The 17,744-nt window shown below is 45.0% G+C and overlaps 1 protein-coding gene across 1 annotated transcript in view; it reads left to right on the forward strand.

Moving 5' to 3' along the window:
- ARMH4 (armadillo like helical domain containing 4) overlaps window positions 1-17,744 on the forward strand; it is a 141,211-nt gene that overhangs the window by 119,584 nt on the left and 3,883 nt on the right. Inside the window, exons 7-8 of the mRNA XM_075065867.1 lie at window positions 8,303-8,334; window positions 17,414-17,548. Coding sequence (XP_074921968.1) covers window positions 8,303-8,334; window positions 17,414-17,548 — 167 coding nt within the window. The remainder of the gene's footprint in view (window positions 1-8,302; window positions 8,335-17,413; window positions 17,549-17,744) is intronic.

The raw sequence follows: 17,744 nt of genomic DNA on the forward strand, positions 1-17,744 counted from the left end.
CTGAGTTTAACTCTCCTAGTGTCCCAGGGTGGGAAGAAGCTACGGGGGAAGAGAGAGAGAATCTTTTTTATTCCTTGTGTTTGGGTTTGTCTCTTTGTGGAATAGAGGAGACATGCTTCTTGGTATTGTGATGTAAAGAGGTTGCATCAGTAACTCTCAGGAAATTCTGGGTGGGAGAGAGGTGGGGGGAATGGTTTAATTCCCTTTGTTGCGAGACTCAGGGCATCTGAGTCTTGGGGGTTCCCCAGAAAAGGTTTTGGGGAGACCAGAGTGAGACAGGCACTGATTCCTGTCTGGTGGCAGCGATATCAGATCTAAGCTGGTAATTAAGCTTAGAGGGTTCATGCTAGCTTCTCAGGTTATGAACGCTAAGGTTCAAATCTGAGTAGGAAGCTATGACACCCTGACCCAGGAGAAGTCCCACAGAAGTCACTGGGGTAGAGCCAGCGACAGAGAGAGGTGAATCAGGACCTGTGGGTAGAATTGAGAAATGGTGCATCCTTTTATATAGTACAAAAGCATCTGCCTCAGTTAAATCCCTGTACGCTAACTTGGACTCTGATCCAACAATCCATTGAGATCAACAGAAAAACTTACAGTAACTTCAGTGGGCTTTGGATCAGGCCATTAGACACTCTAAGCCCTAATGGCACCTGCTCCATTAACATCTAACTGGGACGCTTGCACAGCATGGAACTGGAACTTAGACTTTCTTCCGGCTCCTGGGTTTGCAAACACACCTACTTAGACACAGGAGTTGGCCAGTGTAATTATGACTAAGGGAATGTGTAAGAGGAGCTAACATCGACTACCAAACACGTCACTTCTGAATATGGTCCGTTATCTTTAAAACATCAATTCTAGAAAGGAAGAATGGACAGTACTGGCTCAGTTCGCTGGTATATAATTAATTGCCTCTCTTTGGACACACAACAGAATTTAAAATTGACCCTAACTGATTAAGCAGCATCATGTCAGAGGTCCTGAATCATTAGCACTAGTGAGTGGTGTAGGGTACCAGCTGCAGTATGTACTCTGGCTTAGGAAGAAAGGTGACAGAGCTGTAGTTCAGACTGTCTGCAAATGTGGTCAGTAGTTCAAACATCTTTTTTTTTTTTTTTGTACAGAGCTTTCACTATTGGCACCTTCCATTGAATAATTCATGTGGGATGTAAGTTGCCAGAGAGTCTCTTCAAAAACTAAGTCAGAGGTAGCTTCCAAAGCTCCTTTTCTCTTCTTTGTTGTAAATCATATCTAATCTCTCCTGTATATAAAGAGAGGTGATCAAAATATCCTTGAATTTAGATCAATGACGTCTTTATCAGAGCTAAGTCTGTTTCAGTGGATTTATCCAAGGTTTTTAGCTTTCCCAAAGCTTGTTACATTTTTATTAGAATCAACAGAACAAGACTTTCAATCTGTACTACTTGTCTGGCCCACATCTCCATAGTATCTAAGCACTTCACAATTCATAATGTGTTTACCCTCGTAGCATCCCTGTGAAGTAGAGTATTGCTATTATTCCCATTGTACAGATGGAAAATCAAAGGCACAGAGAGATTAAATGTCTTGCCCAAGGTCACACAGGAAGGCTGTCATGGAACAGGGGATCCAATTCAGGTCTCTCAAGTCCTAGGCTAATACCCTAACCACTGGACGACCATCTGTGTGCACCTTGTAAGCAGTGGACAAAAGCATCTGCAAATATTTGTTTGAATGCACAAACAAATTTTGATTCAGTATTGTTCGTGACACTTCATGTGCTCGTTGGGTCAAGTTAACCCATGCAGCAGGCCAGCGCAAGACTAACATACTGCCGTGTCCCATGCTAACTGCTGCCATGCCAAAATAGGCCTTGAAAGTGGAATTTTAGTCATGTCTAGACCTTGAACAGGGGGAAATTTCACTTTACTAGCACAAATACTGGTGGGATGTAAATGATTAGCTCAAATGAGCAAATATTTGTGAAAAACCAGTTTTGAAATTCTCACTATGTTGATCAGATGTAAGTTACACACAGTTCTGCTCCCTGATTGGATAGCTTGCCATACATTACTAACCCACACTGCTCAAACTGTGACTGTTACAGTCAGACGTGCAAGTCAAAATCAATGCTTTCTTGGATAGTTACCTTAGTTATGCACAAATTACATATTTCAGAGTTTTAGCCTTGTTAGTCTGTATCAGCAAAAACAATGAGGAGTCCTTGTGGTACCTTATTTTAATGACAGTTGCATAAAATACATTATATAAATTACTGTGAAAATTATAAATTATGCCTGGAATTTTCAATAAATCTCATTGCTGGCCTAACTCTGCTCCCACTGAAGTCAATGGTTCAGACTCCCCATTGAGTTTGGCTAACACTGTGAGTCTGAGAATCCCTCACTTACATGTTTAGTTCTCGTATGCTCAGTTTGAGCAATCTAAAGACAAAGAATTATTCAGTGCAGAAATTTGTAAATGCAATCCATTGAAGTGTCGCAATCTGTTCAGATACTTTGTGAGCAGGAATTAGACAACACTAGTTTAATAAATTATCAGAAATTATTTGCTAATCTCTAAAAGATTTAAATGACAGTCACTGGTGTTCTCGAGGTAGATTTCATTTTCATGTGAAGATACTATCTTTAAGGTTCCCCTTTTAAGATCAGGACAGAATACTATTTTATGAATAATTATGTATAACAGAGGCTATATTCACATATATAATCAATGGTAGCTAAACAAACTGCACCTGCTGTAAGAACAGTTATTGGTCTTACTTTCCATATTTGTATATTCAAAATAATTGGACAGCACATGCTTTTTTAATCACAACACTTCTGTCATTTTCCCCTTTAGCGCTAAAATTAGTTTTATGTATTGGATCACGATAAAATCAATACTTTGTAATTCACTATAATCCACAAGTTAATGACAGGAAATTACTTTGAAAATCCTAGTCAGTGAAAGGGCAAGAACAACAAGTGTTACTCAGGTAATAGCAAATAAACTGTCCTAGGGCATTGCCACATGTTCACATGCTGTTCAGTTCCAAAACGCTGTGCACGCCGGTGGACTTCATGGTCTCCAGAGTCTGAAGTCAGCTTATCTACATGGGACTGTCGAGGCCTTTTGCTGGGCCACTGTATTAGTAACTTGAGCACATACTTAAATACATTGCTGAACTGGCGCCTATTTTAACTACAGATGGTCAGTGCATAAGGCCAATAATGATCCATGTCTCAACGTACATGTGTCCTAGAAGACATCCTAGTATTGTTTTGAAGAGTGAGAGAATGAAGCAAACTTTAATAATCTTTGAAAGTAGGGATTAGAATGTTATACTATCTTCTCCCCCGTGGAAGTATCAACCTCCGAGATAAGAATTGTTAAAAATATTCTTACATTAATTGCTGCTTTAGAGATGCTCAGTTGTTGTTCTTTTACAAGGAAGTAGGTCATTCTATTCATGAGATTCCTACTGCAATGTAATTATTGTGAAAAACAGAACAAATGGGTTTTGTGCTTAACTTGAATTAAGGCAAATTTAGCATAATTAAAGCTCTAACAAGCTATATTTATGTGTATATATCTACGACTTCCAGCTAAATCTTCAAAATATTCATTGAATTTTTTTTTGGACCTAAAACTATTCCAATACAAGTTTGAGAATTCATCAGACTCTTACTGCATCTAGCATAGGAAACTGGAATGGACAAATAATAGCTTAGTTAATTAAGAAGCTCAGTTCTTTTATTACTTTATGCAACTATAGCAGAATTTTCTTGAAGATTTGCCATATTTTTTTCAATATTTTTGTTTTTTAAATAGAATTTTCCTATGCAATGCCATTGGTCAGATATCACCTGCCTTCTCTTTCATTTTCTGCTCAGTGAAATATAAGGAGGTGTCACAGGGTCAGTCCTCATGGCTTGGCAGTCCAGAGCTGGGCCACTTCTTCAGTGGCTAGTGGGGTGGCCCAGGCCTGCCCACTACTCCACGCTCCAGCCCAAGGAACCTACAAACAGCAGCTTCCTGCTGCATCTTCCTTCCTGCTCATTGTCTCTATTCCCTGGGCCACTTCCCTGGAGCCTCAGTTCCTTATGCTCCTGCCTCCAACTCCTTTGCCCTCTTCCCAGGCCCCTTGAGCCTGTGAGTCCTGGCAGCCCATCAGGAGCTCTCCCGAGCTCCCCTGGTCCCTGCTAGCACCTGCCCGTCCCCAGGTACTGGTCTCTCTGTAGTCCTCTAGGAAGCCAATCTTCTCTCTGGGGCTCCCACCAGCAGACTAACTCCCTCTGCTCTGCAGCTTCCTTTTATATGGGCCAACTGGGCCCTTATTGGCTGGTCCAGCCACCGCCCTAATTGGCTGTTTCCCCTGCAGCCCCTCCTTTGGCTGCCTGCCGCTCAGCCTCCCTAGGCTGGTTTTAACCCTCTCAGGGCCAGTGCAGGGCACATGAGGCATAGGGTAGTATTTCTCCTTGACATGCAAGTGAAAGTTACAGTTTTGTTTTACATGTGGTAGCACAATGCAGGGAGTATAGACCTATGCTTTTCTCTCTGTATTTCCCTTGCTTAACTTAATATTCAAAAGGGAATCCAATTCAAAGCAAGTACTTCTTAAAGGCTGTTGAAGTTCCATGAACAGGGCTGGAGAAGAAGGCATCTGGGTGTAGGAGTGTGTGTGTAAGTAAGTCACAGGGTGTATCTGCCTCTACTCCAGCCCACTGGCATAAGTTAGAACAGTTCAGTTAGATATTGTATATGCCTCTTTCTGATGTAAACAACAGTGTGACCGTGTACTTGTTGATTGCCACATTTCTTCCATGGCTGTATTTCAATGTGTGTGTGAGACTTTGTACCCTGTATTTGTTTAGGCATGGAAGATGCTATGTTAACAGAAGGTATTATTGATTATTAAATGGGCACTATCCAAATTGATCCAAACCTTTAAAATTGGCTTGGCTTAGTTTAGTAATCATGACAGGGTTTGGGCTGGATCTCATTTCTTCCCACCCAGTTTGTCTATCCCTATTTTTATCTTACAGATTTAAAGTCCATTCACTTCTGTCCCCATTGCTATACCCTCTCACACACCCATGTAGCCTAGCACAAGCAATGAAAGAAAACAGAAGTTAACAAATGACTAAGCATGAATTCATATGCTAGTAAATATTAGTAAACAAGGCTGCAGCTGCAAAGTCATCACACATGACCCTTAATATTTCTTTATCTACTACCTGCTGGTTATTTACAAGGCCACTTGTGAATTTCATGCTTTCTCCATTGTTAACCTCTGTTTCGTTACTTCTGTTTTCTTTGTTAATGCAAGGCCTATAACCCATAAGATTCTGATGCTCTAAGCCTCCTTAGACTGTCTTGTAAAAGTGCTTTCAGTGGTGCCCTTTTAATATGCCAGCATGCACACGTTAATACTGCAAGTGAAATCTTTGCAGTGATGCCCTATAGGGAGGTATCCTTTATAAATCAGGTCACTCTCCATGAAGGAAATGTGTCAGATTACATTTGGGATCTGATGTAGCTTGGGGAAAGTATTACCTGAAAGAACACCCATCCATCCAAAATTATGAACAGATCTAATCTCTTCCACAGTGAAAAGTGGATCCTTGACTACTGTTTAAAACATAATCGCTGTAAATTGATAAAAGAACTGTTTTTCATAGCCCACTGCTTCTTACCTATGAGAGAGACATCCATATAAAACGATGGCAGATGTCCCAAAGGCTAAGCATTTTGTCTTCGATGCCCCGTGGCTGAATATAGCAGTGCCAGTAGAATTAATAAATGGTGCTCCCACTGTTAATCTTTTTCAGTTCTTTGCGATTATCTTGATGTTTAACTCCATAGTGCATGACACGAAGCAGGGTTTAATTCTTTGGTATGACATGAGTTATCTTAACTCTGAAACTCTCAGCTGGTGATAGCATGACCTTGAAATGCATTTGTAACTAAACCAGAAATCCCTTGGGAGGATACTTCCAGTTCCAGTAAGGTCCCATGACTGACCTAATGAAGCCCCAGATTGGTGTACTGCTCCACATGGGACTGCATGCACTCCATTCTCTAGGAAAGAGTGTAACAAAAGTCAACAAATCCAGCTGCCATAGCACTGAACCTACAAGGGGACAGCTGGTCTAGGAGTCACCAAACAGCCCAGTGCTGGTGCAGCACCATGGAGAGCTCCTTGGATGTCCCTTTGCCCACACAGCAGTACAAGTCTGCAAAGTATTTTGAGTCCTCTCGCCAGCACCCAGCATTCCAGTGGCTGCTAGTTCAGTGCCTTCAGTGGTAGCAAGAGCAGACTGGCTAGTGTAGAATGTTCACCGGTGGCCACAGGTGTTTTAACCACCATGTCTTCTAGGCTTACTCTTGAGCAATGGTAAGTAATACAGCGCTGAATGCACCAATAGCTGGTCTCCACTTGTGCTCCCACCATTTCTGTGATCAGTAGAACTGAACTGGTGGGTACAACAGTGGGAAACATTGGGGGAGAGGGAAGGAGACTGGAGCAGGCCCCTTCCCTAAGGGGACACATTTTAAGAGCTGTGTGCACCAGCTAGTCCCACATAACCCTGCATGACCTTCCTGTTGGGTAAAAACAGGGAACTCTTTAGTTTGTGCATGTACAGATGACTTGCATTTGCAAAGGTGAGCAGCTGGCTCAGAAAATAGCTTCCCTTTAGTCTGATAGGTGGGTCTTTGGTGACTCCAACCTTCCTGGGGCTGAGACTTGAACTGGGGGCACAAGGGTCTGAAATCAGAAGCTGTGCTATTTCAGCCAAAGGCGAGTATCTAACTCATGTCACTAGTGGCTGCACCCCTAGCTGCTTTGCCGGTTTCTTGTCACAAGAGGGCTCAGCAACCTCCATTTGTTGCCAGTTAACATGCTGGGAGCACAATTTCAATCCAGTAGAAATCTGAAGAAACTTCTCTATGGTGTCTTAAATTAAGTCAGTCACAGAAGCAATGCAGTAGCTGAGCAGTCCTCATTCCTCTCACATGTTCCTTCTACAGCAGTTGTGCAGTATTGATGAGTTTCTCAGCAATCCCTAGATAGGAGGGGATTTCTTTTTTTGTAACAGGGACCTGGAGTAGAGACTAACTGATGTGAACATCTTAAAGGCAGAATAAAACTAGTGAAGAACAGGAGTAATAGACCATTCAGAGACTGTTTTCAACATGTGCTTTTCAAACATGGATTCCCCTGTATTGTCAGAAGGCAGGACCAGTTTTGTTTGCCACGGGTGGCCAAAACTGTGACTTTGACTAGATTCTGTTTTTGAATACCTCTCTTGGTTATTTATGATTACATTTTAATAATAATAATAATAATAAATAATGAATAATGACTTGTGTAACATTGCAAACATACACAACGCTTGGCAAAATCTTACAGAGTAAGACACATTTCCTGCTCTGCAGACTCTTCAATCTAAGGGACAAATTGTGCCCTTTCTCCTTTGTGGGTGTGTGCAGAGTTGTAGGGGCTGAGCAGATTTCTCCAGGGCAGATGCCGGGAGACTGCCTCAGGGACTGCTTGAGGGAGCATGCTGAATAGTGCTCCTGAAACCAGCTGATGAAAGGTGTAGCGTATGTCCCTTCCAGCACCAGAGGCCAGCAGGTGGGCAGTGGGGACTCAGACCTGTCTTCACTCACACCACAGTACTCAGGGGATGCTAGGTCAACATCCTGCCTTGATCACACATAGCTGGAGTAAGAAGACACTGAAATGCTCTCCCATTCTAGTGCACCCACTCTGGACAAGCCAGAATGCAGCCCTATACGTAAGAGCTGTCTGTGAACCCAATGGGAAAAGGAGTTTTCAGTCTCCAAGATAAATGTACCCTTTTACAGAGAAAAGAATCCTTCTGAACAGGAGAGTTCAACAAAAGCAGTCAGCCACACTCCCTGGAGAATCTACAATTGACCACTCACCACCAGATTTTTCCCCATTGCAAACTCTATACACATACTGGGAACTGCTGGGATGAGGGAACTGAACGTGGAACATTAATCTTTATCTTCTTTTCTTTTTCCCTCTTGAGTCCAGTGAGGCCCGGATCATGCAAAACAATGCCAGTTCATCTCTCATCAAGCAGAATTTGTTAAAGTTTCTTTTCTGGCAGATTTGCTGCATTCTGTCTACTTAATAACTGAGAAAATATGAAACCTAATGAAAATGTTATCAATCTGTCAAGCGTATTGTGGCTATTTGTAAACAGCCTTGTTACTTATGTTATATTAATTAGATACAAATTATGATTGCAATTCATATATTTTTCTCTTCCTTATTTTTTAGTGAGAAGCTGGATGGAAAAGCTAAAAGATAAGGTAGGAAGCTCTTTATTTCTCGTGTTTGATTTTAAAGGCAATTACATTTGGACTTTTGGAAAAAAGAAGTCTAGACCGGTGAAGTTATTTTGGGGGAGTTCTGTGGGTCACTGAGATCTGGCTGGATAGCTTCTCTTTCATCTCCTTCCATCTCCTGGTTGGTGAGAGGGAGGGAGCATTTCTCTTTCCATTCCTGGCTGCTGGAAAGGCTGACATTTTTTTTCTCTCTCTTTCCTTCTTGTCTCTCTGGAGGCCTGGGAAGGGATCTCAGTAGCTCTGCTCTGTGGGAGTAGCACTGCCCTCAGGCAGGGAGGGTGCCTGTGCCTAGTGCTGTTGGCTCTACCTAAGACTGAGGTGCCGTACCCCCACGAACATGCACTTCTAAAGCATAGGGGGAGTTTGACTCTTTTTAGGATATGATAGTGTGTGTTCCCTTGTCCTAGTGCAGCACCCTTCCTTGGTACCGCTCACGTGCCTGTTCTAAACCCCTGTCCTTTGGATTGCTGCCTGACCTTCCTCCTCTTTCCTTTCCGGCCTGACCTCTGTTGTGAATCCCTCTCCCAGAGCATCTTCCCAAATCTGGACCTAGCATCCAAAAATCGGCGTGCACACACCTCCCCCCTGCTACTTTACCAGCTTAGATCGATCTCGCTGCCACCATCCAAAATTTCAGGGTTTGGCCCCCTCCCCCAAAAACCCTTCCTGAGGACCCCAAGACTCAGAAACCTGAGCCTACAACAAAGGGAAATAACCCACTTCCCCTTCCCTCTCCTTCCCACTCCAGACTTCTCTCTGGGCTACCCTGGGAGTATAGAGCAATTTCTTTACCTCATATACCAAGACAAGCATATCTCCTCTATCCACAAAGAGACAAACCCCAAATACAAGGAACCAGAAGAGATTCTATCTCTCCTCCCCTTAGCTTCTTGCTCGGCCCTGGGACACTAGGAGAGTTAACACTAGAGCGTAGGTACCCCTCCCCCCTGTCTCTTTTCTTAACCAGAAGAAAAACTCAAACAGGTTTATAAAAAGAAGCTTTGTATAAAAAAGAAGAAAGACATACCATAATTGTATCAAGGTGACAATTACAGATCATGCTTAAAAGAAAAATGATAAACAGCCTCATTCAAAAAGAGTACAATTGTAACATTCAGCACACACATGTAAATAAAACAAAAATATAAAGCCTATTGTTTTGCTACTTGGACTTACAACTGGAAACTGAGATGAGAAGCTTACGATAGAAAAAGACCCTCTCATAGCTGAGAGCAGACAAGAAAAGACCAAAAAATTCTCACCTAGCTTTGAAAAATCCGGTTTCCTGATTGGTCCTCTGGTCAGGTGTTTGGTTCCCTTTGTTAACCCTTTACAGGTAAAAGAAACATTAACCCTTAGCTATCTATTTATGACAGACCCTGCCAGCTGACTTGAGCTCGCAGGGCTCAGGCTGCAGGGCTGTTTCACTGCAGTGTAGACCTATGGGCCTGGGCTGCAGCCAGCACTCTGGAACCCACTCATGTCAGAGCGAGCGAGAGAGCATGTCTGAGAGAGCGAGGGAGTCTGCATGAGAGAGAGCACAAGAGAGAGTGTGTGCGTGCGAGAGAGTGCGCCTGTGCGAGACAGTGAGAGAGAAAGCAAGTGCACGTGCGAGAGAGCACATGCACACATGAGACAGAGGGTGCATGTGCATGCAAGAGAGAGCGTGTGTTTGAGAGAGAGCAAGCACGTGCAAGAGAGAATGAGAGAGGGTGTGCGTGCGAGACCGCGAGAGAGGGTGTGCATGCAAGACAGCAAGAGAGGGCATGCACATGAGACAACGCGAGAGCACCTGTGCATGAGAGAGTGCGCGTGCGAGTGAGAGAGATGGTGCGTGTGCTAGTGCGCGAGTGCGAGAGAGGGCGTGCATGCGAGAGAGAGAGAGGGTGAGTGTGCGAGCGCAAGAGCACACGAGAGAAAGAGCATGAGAGAGAGAGAGAGTGCACACACGCCATGCGGCTGCTGCTGGCTCCGCGTTCAAGAGGAGCTGCAACTGCCCAGAAAAGCCAAAAGGAGGTTGTGGGAGCAACGAAAACACCAGTGAACCCGGTGTTTTGTTCACTTCCCTGGAGAGTTGTCAGTGGCTTCAAGGAGGACCTGTTGCACCAACCACAGGGTGAGACTCAGCTTCTCAGGCATTGCCCAGGGAGAAATACAAATTTCGTAATGTTGTGAAGCTGTTGCAATGTTATTTTATTGACAACAAAGAAACGGAAGCCAAAGAAGAATAAATCAAGTGGCTCCTGGGCTTTAAAACACATTTTGTGTCTCACTAGGGCTTAGAACCCATTTTGGTAAGATTACAACAAAAGCTCTTAGGGCCTGGACCGATGATCAGAAGGGGAAAACAACACTAATCCCTGAGTCCCAGCAGTTCCACACACCCCCACCCAGCACCACCTACCCGAGCCCGTTAATATTATGGGGGAGAAGGGATCAGGATAGCGGTTTTCCTGGAATGGTGCATGTGAGGGGATTAAGGTGAGTTTCTACCTGTCCTGTGTTGAGATGCTTGTCTGCCTGTACTAGCAAGGAGGTCCAGTGTGGGGCTTTTAGCAAAGCATCTTAGCCTAGGACTCAGCCAGTCCACCACAAAAGACTCAAGATTGTGGGGAGGGAGAAAACCATCTTCATGATGAAAACAAAGACTAAGACTGAGTGTCCTGAGTGACTGTGGCATGCACACAAATGTGTCGCCTGCTATTGCCAAAGCTACCCCAGTACATTGCACTGACTTGGTGTCATTTTTCTTCTCATTGACTGCATGTCTTTCCTTTTTCTCCTCCTGGCACTTTCCTCTCCAGCTTTTTCCTTTCCCTGTTGCAGATGCCTGTGTGCTTTGCAATTTCAGATTGGAATTACTCTGTTCTTTATCATATCGACTGAGCCTGTTGCAAGGCTGGTGCCATATTTCATTACTGTGCCCCCACCCAGGCTTTACTGCCGTTGTTCCAGCATAAAAAAAAAATCGGTTAGCATCCACATTACGGCAGGATTTGCCTCAGATTCACAGACATCCCAGGAGATGGGGATTATACTGGGGCTGATTTTTTTTTCATGCTACTTTATATTATCTAGTAACACTTTGTTCCAGTTCAAAAAAATAAACACCCCAAAATAAAATGCTAAATAAAACCACTCACTCACCCTCTTGCGTCCTTTTTCCTATTGAGATTCCTAGTAAGATTTAGGCTTAATATTTTCTCTTCTCTGTTCAGGACTGCATTCCTGAACCCCTTACTGCCTCCTGTCCCAATTCTCCACCAGCCCATCTGGCCCTGGGCCGAAGGGAGCGTGCCGTGGTTCTGTGTGAATGCTGCATGGAACTGCTTTGAGAGGCAGGGAGCATGTAAATGAGCCATCCTTGCAACCCTGTCTCTGTCCTCTCTTCAAGGGCTGTGGAAATGCCACAGGGGATGCGCAGATAAGGGTCACTAAACTGATGTCCCCTTTCCTCTTCAGTGGGGGGGCAGAGGTTAGATATCATGGGATTGTTTCTCCCCTCTTCCAAATGTCATGGGGGAGGTTCTTTGCCCCAGCTAGCTCTATCCCACTTGCAGCCAACATGTAGAGTGATGCCCCGTGTGGCCTCTTCAAGGTCCTATGTTGTTGGCCCTTCCAAGCCCTGTGGAGTCAGGCAGGTCCTATTCACGTGCAGAACCTGCCAAACGTCACCTTCATGGGAGCAGTCAGGTTCCATCCCGGGGCTGGGGGCAGAGGAGTGGCCACACAGCTGCCCCTGAAGTGGGGTTTCCCATTGAGTATGCATGCAGCGCTCCACAGGCTAGGGTGGCAGGGAGTAGGGCCAGGATTTAGCCCATACTACAGGCATTTGGATACAGGACCCTGACACAATTGCACAAGGAAGCTCTAGAAAGCAGCACAGATTTGCTAGGATCATGGCTGACTAGAGAATCAAATTTCTGACACAGAACAAACACAGATTTCTGGATTGGAAACCATGCCTGGGCTAATGCTAACAGCAAGTGTTTCAACCTCCCCTCGCAGTCTGCACTCACAGCAAAGTTCCAGGAATAGAAATGCCCATAGTGTATTAATTAGGTCACACAATTAAGGCACCTTAATTAACTCTGAAATTTAGCCATTCAACTGTATTCTTCCTAACCTCCTTTTGCAGTAACTTTAAAGCAGGCAGCTGTCTTTCCTGTTGAGTGAGGCTACATTTTCAAAGAATGCACGTGCAGCATGCAGTAATGTGCCATTAAAGAACCAGTGAATGCAAACAAACAGCAAACATGTTCCTTAGGCCTTGGGATTCAGAGATAAAGCTGTTACTATGGGAAAAGCCCTGTACCAGACAGACAAGGTGGGTGAGGTAATATCCTTTATTGGACCCTCACCCACTTTGTCTTTAATATCCTGGGACCAACGTGGCTACATTCCGGTGACCATTCTGATGGAGCCATGATAGTAAGCGGAGTTTATGATGTGGCCAATGTATAAATCAGCTCTCACTAACAACTTCTTTCTCAGGGGAGAGTATGTATTTTCAGTCTCCAGACTGAAATCCAAATGCTTGCCGAATAGCTTTTTTTCCACTTAGTGTGTTATGGAAAAAAAGCAATTATGGTTAAAAAGCACGTGTCAGATTTTTCTAGCTCAGGCATGGGCAAACTTTTTGGCCTGAGGGCCATATCTGGGTATGGAGAGTGTATGGCGGGCCAAGAATGCTCACAAAATTGGTGGTTGGGGTGTGGGAGGGAGTGAGAGCTCTGGCTGGGGGTGCAGGCTCTGGGGTGGGGCCAGAAATGAGGAGTTCAGGGTGCGGGAGGGGGCTCTGGACTGAGGCAGGGGATTGGGATGCAGGGGGAAGGTGAGGGCTCTGTCTGGGGGTGCAGGTTCTGGGGTGGGGCTGGGGGATCAGAGGTTGGGAGTGTAGGAGGGTGCTCCAGGCTGGGACTGAGGGGTTTGGCTGGTGGGAGGGGGATCAGGACTGGGGCAGAGGGATGGGACACGGGAGGGCGTCGGGTTGCAGGTTCCAGGTGGCGCTCTCCTCAAGCAGCTCCCAGAAGCAGTACCACATCCCCTCTCCAGCTCCTACACAGACGCACGGCCAGGTGACTCTGTGTGCTGCCCCGTCCGTAGGCAACGCTCTGCAGCTCCCATTGGCCATGGTTCCTGGCCAATGGGAGCTGCGGGAGCAGCGCTTGGGGCAGGGGCAGTGTGCGGAGCCCGCTGGCTACCCCTACGCATAGGAGCCGGAGAGGGGACATGCTGCTGCTTCTGGGGGCAGTGCAGAGTGGGGCAAGCCCCTGATCCCACTCCCCGGCTGGAGCTCAAGAGCTGAATTAAAATGTCTGAGGGCCAGATGCAGCCCTTGGGCTGTAGTTTGCCCACCTCTGTTCTAGCTTTAGATTCCATCAGTTGAATGTATATGATTGCACATGAATGAGGACCAAAACTAAAAGGCTCCCAATTTCAGCAGGCCTCTGAATTGTGCATGCATCCATCTATATGTGTCAAAACCATTTTGGTCACTTACCCTAGCATTTGTGTGTGCATATATGGAAGAGTAAGGTGCTGTGTGTGCGATGCCAGAGCTGTTTGCACGTGTAACTGTTGGGTGCATCCAAACCATAGTGTGACAAAGTTCCTCCTCCACCTTGGTGGGTCCTGCGCTTATTGGCAGATTTGTTCACCTCAGTGATCTTCTCTTCTTGTGGAACCCACAGTCTGAGTCAGCTCCTCCTGTGCTCTATCAGGAGTTGGGAGGTTTGGGGGGAACCCAGGCCCGCCCTCTACTCCAGGTTCCAGCCCAGTGCCCTGTGGATCACAGCTGTTGCCTCTGTAACAGTTGCAGGACAGCTACAACTCCCTGGCTACTTCCCCATGGCCTCCTCCAAACACTTTCTTTATCCTCACCACAGGACCTTCCTCCTGGTGTCTGACAATGCTTGTCTCCTCAATCCTCCAACAGTACACTCTCTCACTCTCAGCTCCTGCCTTCTTGCTCCCAGCTCCTCACACAAGTCCTTCTTCCTCTGGCTCCTCCTTGCCTGACTGGTGAGTTTCATTTAAAGCCAGTGCCCTGATTAGCCTGCCTCATTGGCTGCAGGTGTTCTAATTAAAGTAGCTATCTCTACTGCCTTCTAGAAAGACTCTTAATTGGCTCCAGGTGCCTTGATTAACCTGGAGCAACTGCCATTTGGTTACCAAGGTACTAGGGATTTGTTTAGCCTGGGGCTAACATACCTGTTTCTCAGTACTTTACTGTAGCCATCTGGCCTTGCCCCATCACAATAGGAGCACTAAAAATGTGGGTTAACTTTCATTTAAAACAGTAAAACGTAAAACAACATGCATTTTTTTGAAAAGTGTTATTGTAAATCTAGATGTTATTTCCTAAATATTCTTTTTTTTTTTTTTGGTTACTGGCCATTTCCCTGATTATAAGCTCCCAGGCAATGCAAATTTTCTTATAATCAATAATGAATTTAAATCAGGTTATCCTTGCCGCATTTCTCATGGCGAGTGTTTTCTTTTTGGCTAAGTTACATGTTATGTCTCAGCTAGGATGACCAGATGTCCCGATTTTATAGGGACAGTCCTGATTTTTGGGTCTTTTTCTTATGCAGGCTCCTATTACCCCCCACCCCATCCTGATTTTTCACATTTGCTGTCTGGTCACCCTAGTCTCAGCTGTGATAACAGCATTCCCTTAACAGCACTGTACTGCCCACTTAAATTATGCAGCAGAAAATTCACCCCCTCCTTACAAACAGGCAGAGTAATTTGGCTTTGTGCATGAAAGCAAGTGGGAGTGGGATGGAGCTGGGCATTTACCTTCTTTCCCCAATCTGTGGGCACAGTCTGGGGCAACTCCTCTGCCGCCACTATTTCAGCAGCTGGGCTGGAATAGCATCCCTCTAGGCAGGAAATCTTGGGCCACTGGATCAGTTTAAACATAGGTCCTGTCGCCACCCTGTTATGTCCACAGCACCTCCCTCCCCATTGGCCTGTCTGAAGCTAGTACAGAGACCTCCTCCGGGGCAAAATTTTTCAGCCAAAACATTGTCTTGGTGGAAAAAACCAATTCAGGTTGCCCAGAATATTTACCAAATTCGTGTTGATTTCGGTAACTTATTTCAGTTGGGAAAAAAAATCATAAGTTTTGTTTTGACACTTTTGATCCAAAGCAACTTTTTGTTTCAAAATTACCTTCAATTTTATTTTTAAAACAAGGTGGGGAGACTTGAAATCAAAATAAAACACTCTAGTTGAAGCATTTTTTCCTGACCTTTTGATTGGTCCTAAATTTTGAAAATGTTCAATTTTGGGTTGACCTGAAACAATTTTTCTCCCCAGGATTTCCAGCAAACTGAAAAATCCATTGTTTGCCCATCTTTCGTAAGCAGTGCAGAGACTCCCTGCCAATTCCTGTATGGCCCCCATCGATGTGGTGTTCTCCTTATTACAGAATGGAGAGCTTGTATTTAACAGCCTAATTATTTGTACAGAGGTATTAGCCCAGCAGTGAGCGCCCGCATCAAGCCAGTGTGTCCTGCTCTCTGCAGTCCAGAACCCCGCCTTCCAAAATGGAGGATGACCATTATTCTCTTCAGCCATATGTTTGCACGACAGCTACTCCACACACTCATGTGCACTCACATCCCCCGACATCCTTGTCCAACAGCTATTCCTCACACACACGCATGTGCGCGCACACAGGCACAGACCCACCCTGGCAGATAAGTGGGACAGAAGGCCTTTGGGTGGAGGGTGATGTTAGCCCTGGCTGAGTGGGACTACAGTTTCAAAGAATGCATTTTAAGCACACAGCAGCGCACAATTAACCACACACCAGGGAGTGCAAAGAAATGGCCGTGGTTCCATAAAAGAACTAAAGCTCCTGACCAGTTGTTCCCTACCCTTAGCTCACATAAGCTCAGGCCCTTTTATTTCTGCGCTCTGATTTAGGCACACCTCATTTTAGGGGTGTGGTGTTCAACATGCAATGGGATTGCTGTCATGCCTGTCTAGGCACACAATTAGTTATAGACATACAACACACAGGCTTTTTTCTCTCCCCCATTCAAGTCACCTGGTAGCAGTGACATTGCGCAACCCGCCGACAGCATTTGCAATCCAGTGCCTCGTTTAGTTCCTTTCTTAAGAGTATGGAACTGTGGTAACTCTTGTCAAATCCTGCGTTTTTCATTGCGACGACTGTCCCTGTGCAGCCATTGGAGCAGAGTTGGTTACAGGTTGGGACTAAGCGAAGAGTCATTCCAACTCTAAACCCCAGCCAGCCTTAAAAAGGCAAAGGAGCAAATTCACACTGCTGTACGCAGTGATGTCAGTGGAGTTGCAGCCACGTATGCCAGTGGTGATTTTAATCCAGAGTTTTTAATGGAACTTGACCCTTTAGAGGTTTGGCTCAGACAGGGATTTAAAACACGTGAGGGGGTTGATGTTGTCTGAAACTCATTTAGTCTGTCCCTAATCTTCAGATCCTGCAGTGCTGAACACAGTTCAAACACCTCAAGAGGCCAGGTATCGTCCAAAGAGACTCGTCTTAAGCTATATAGCAAATTATCTTGCTTTCACTAAAAACTGATGTGGAGGGCTGATTTTCCTATATCTGCCTTCTGCAGCATTCTTACACTCTCCTCTGAAGCAGCTGGCTCTGGTTACTATTAGAATCAGGAACTGGAGTAGAAGGATCTCGGGTCTGATCCAGTCTGTCAGCTCCTATGTTCTTATGCAAAAACCGAGGCTGATAAACGTGTATATCTGAAGGCTAGACCATTTATTTTGTTGTGTCTCCATGCATTTTAAAAGGGATAATGATACCGCTTCTATAAAGCGCTTGGAGAGCTACTGATGAAAAGCACGATGTAAGAGCGAGGTGGTGTTATAAATAGTTCTGAGCCCTTCCCACTTTTTTCAGGGGTGATTGCATTTGGGAACATACTGTAAAATGAAGCATAGAAATATACTGCAGTCTTACACTAGTAGAAAAAGGACCACCTTGAATTGCTTGCCTCTTTAGTATTGCTATGATTGTCTCCTTTTCATGTAGGCGGGATACATGTCTGGGATGCTGGTCCCTGTGGGGGTTGGTATAGCTGGAGCCCTGTTTATCCTTGGAGCACTCTACAGCATTAAGATCATGAATCGCCGAAGGAGAAACGGCTCCAAAAGGCATAAAAGAAAGGTACAGCACATGTAAAGAAAACCCAGATCTGCTCTCCTGACCACTCTCCTGTTCCCATTTCTGGTTCATAGAGTAAATACAAGCTAATTGTGGAGCATCTTTGTGTGTTTGGGTTGGACTGGACCACTGCTCTAGATTATATTCATTATAGTGGGGGAGGGCAGGTGAAGAAATTGAAAGGTTTTGCCCTATAATT

The sequence above is a fragment of the Chelonoidis abingdonii genome, chromosome 4, assembly GCF_003597395.2.
Source record: "Chelonoidis abingdonii isolate Lonesome George chromosome 4, CheloAbing_2.0, whole genome shotgun sequence".
NCBI lineage: Eukaryota > Metazoa > Chordata > Testudines > Testudinidae > Chelonoidis > Chelonoidis abingdonii.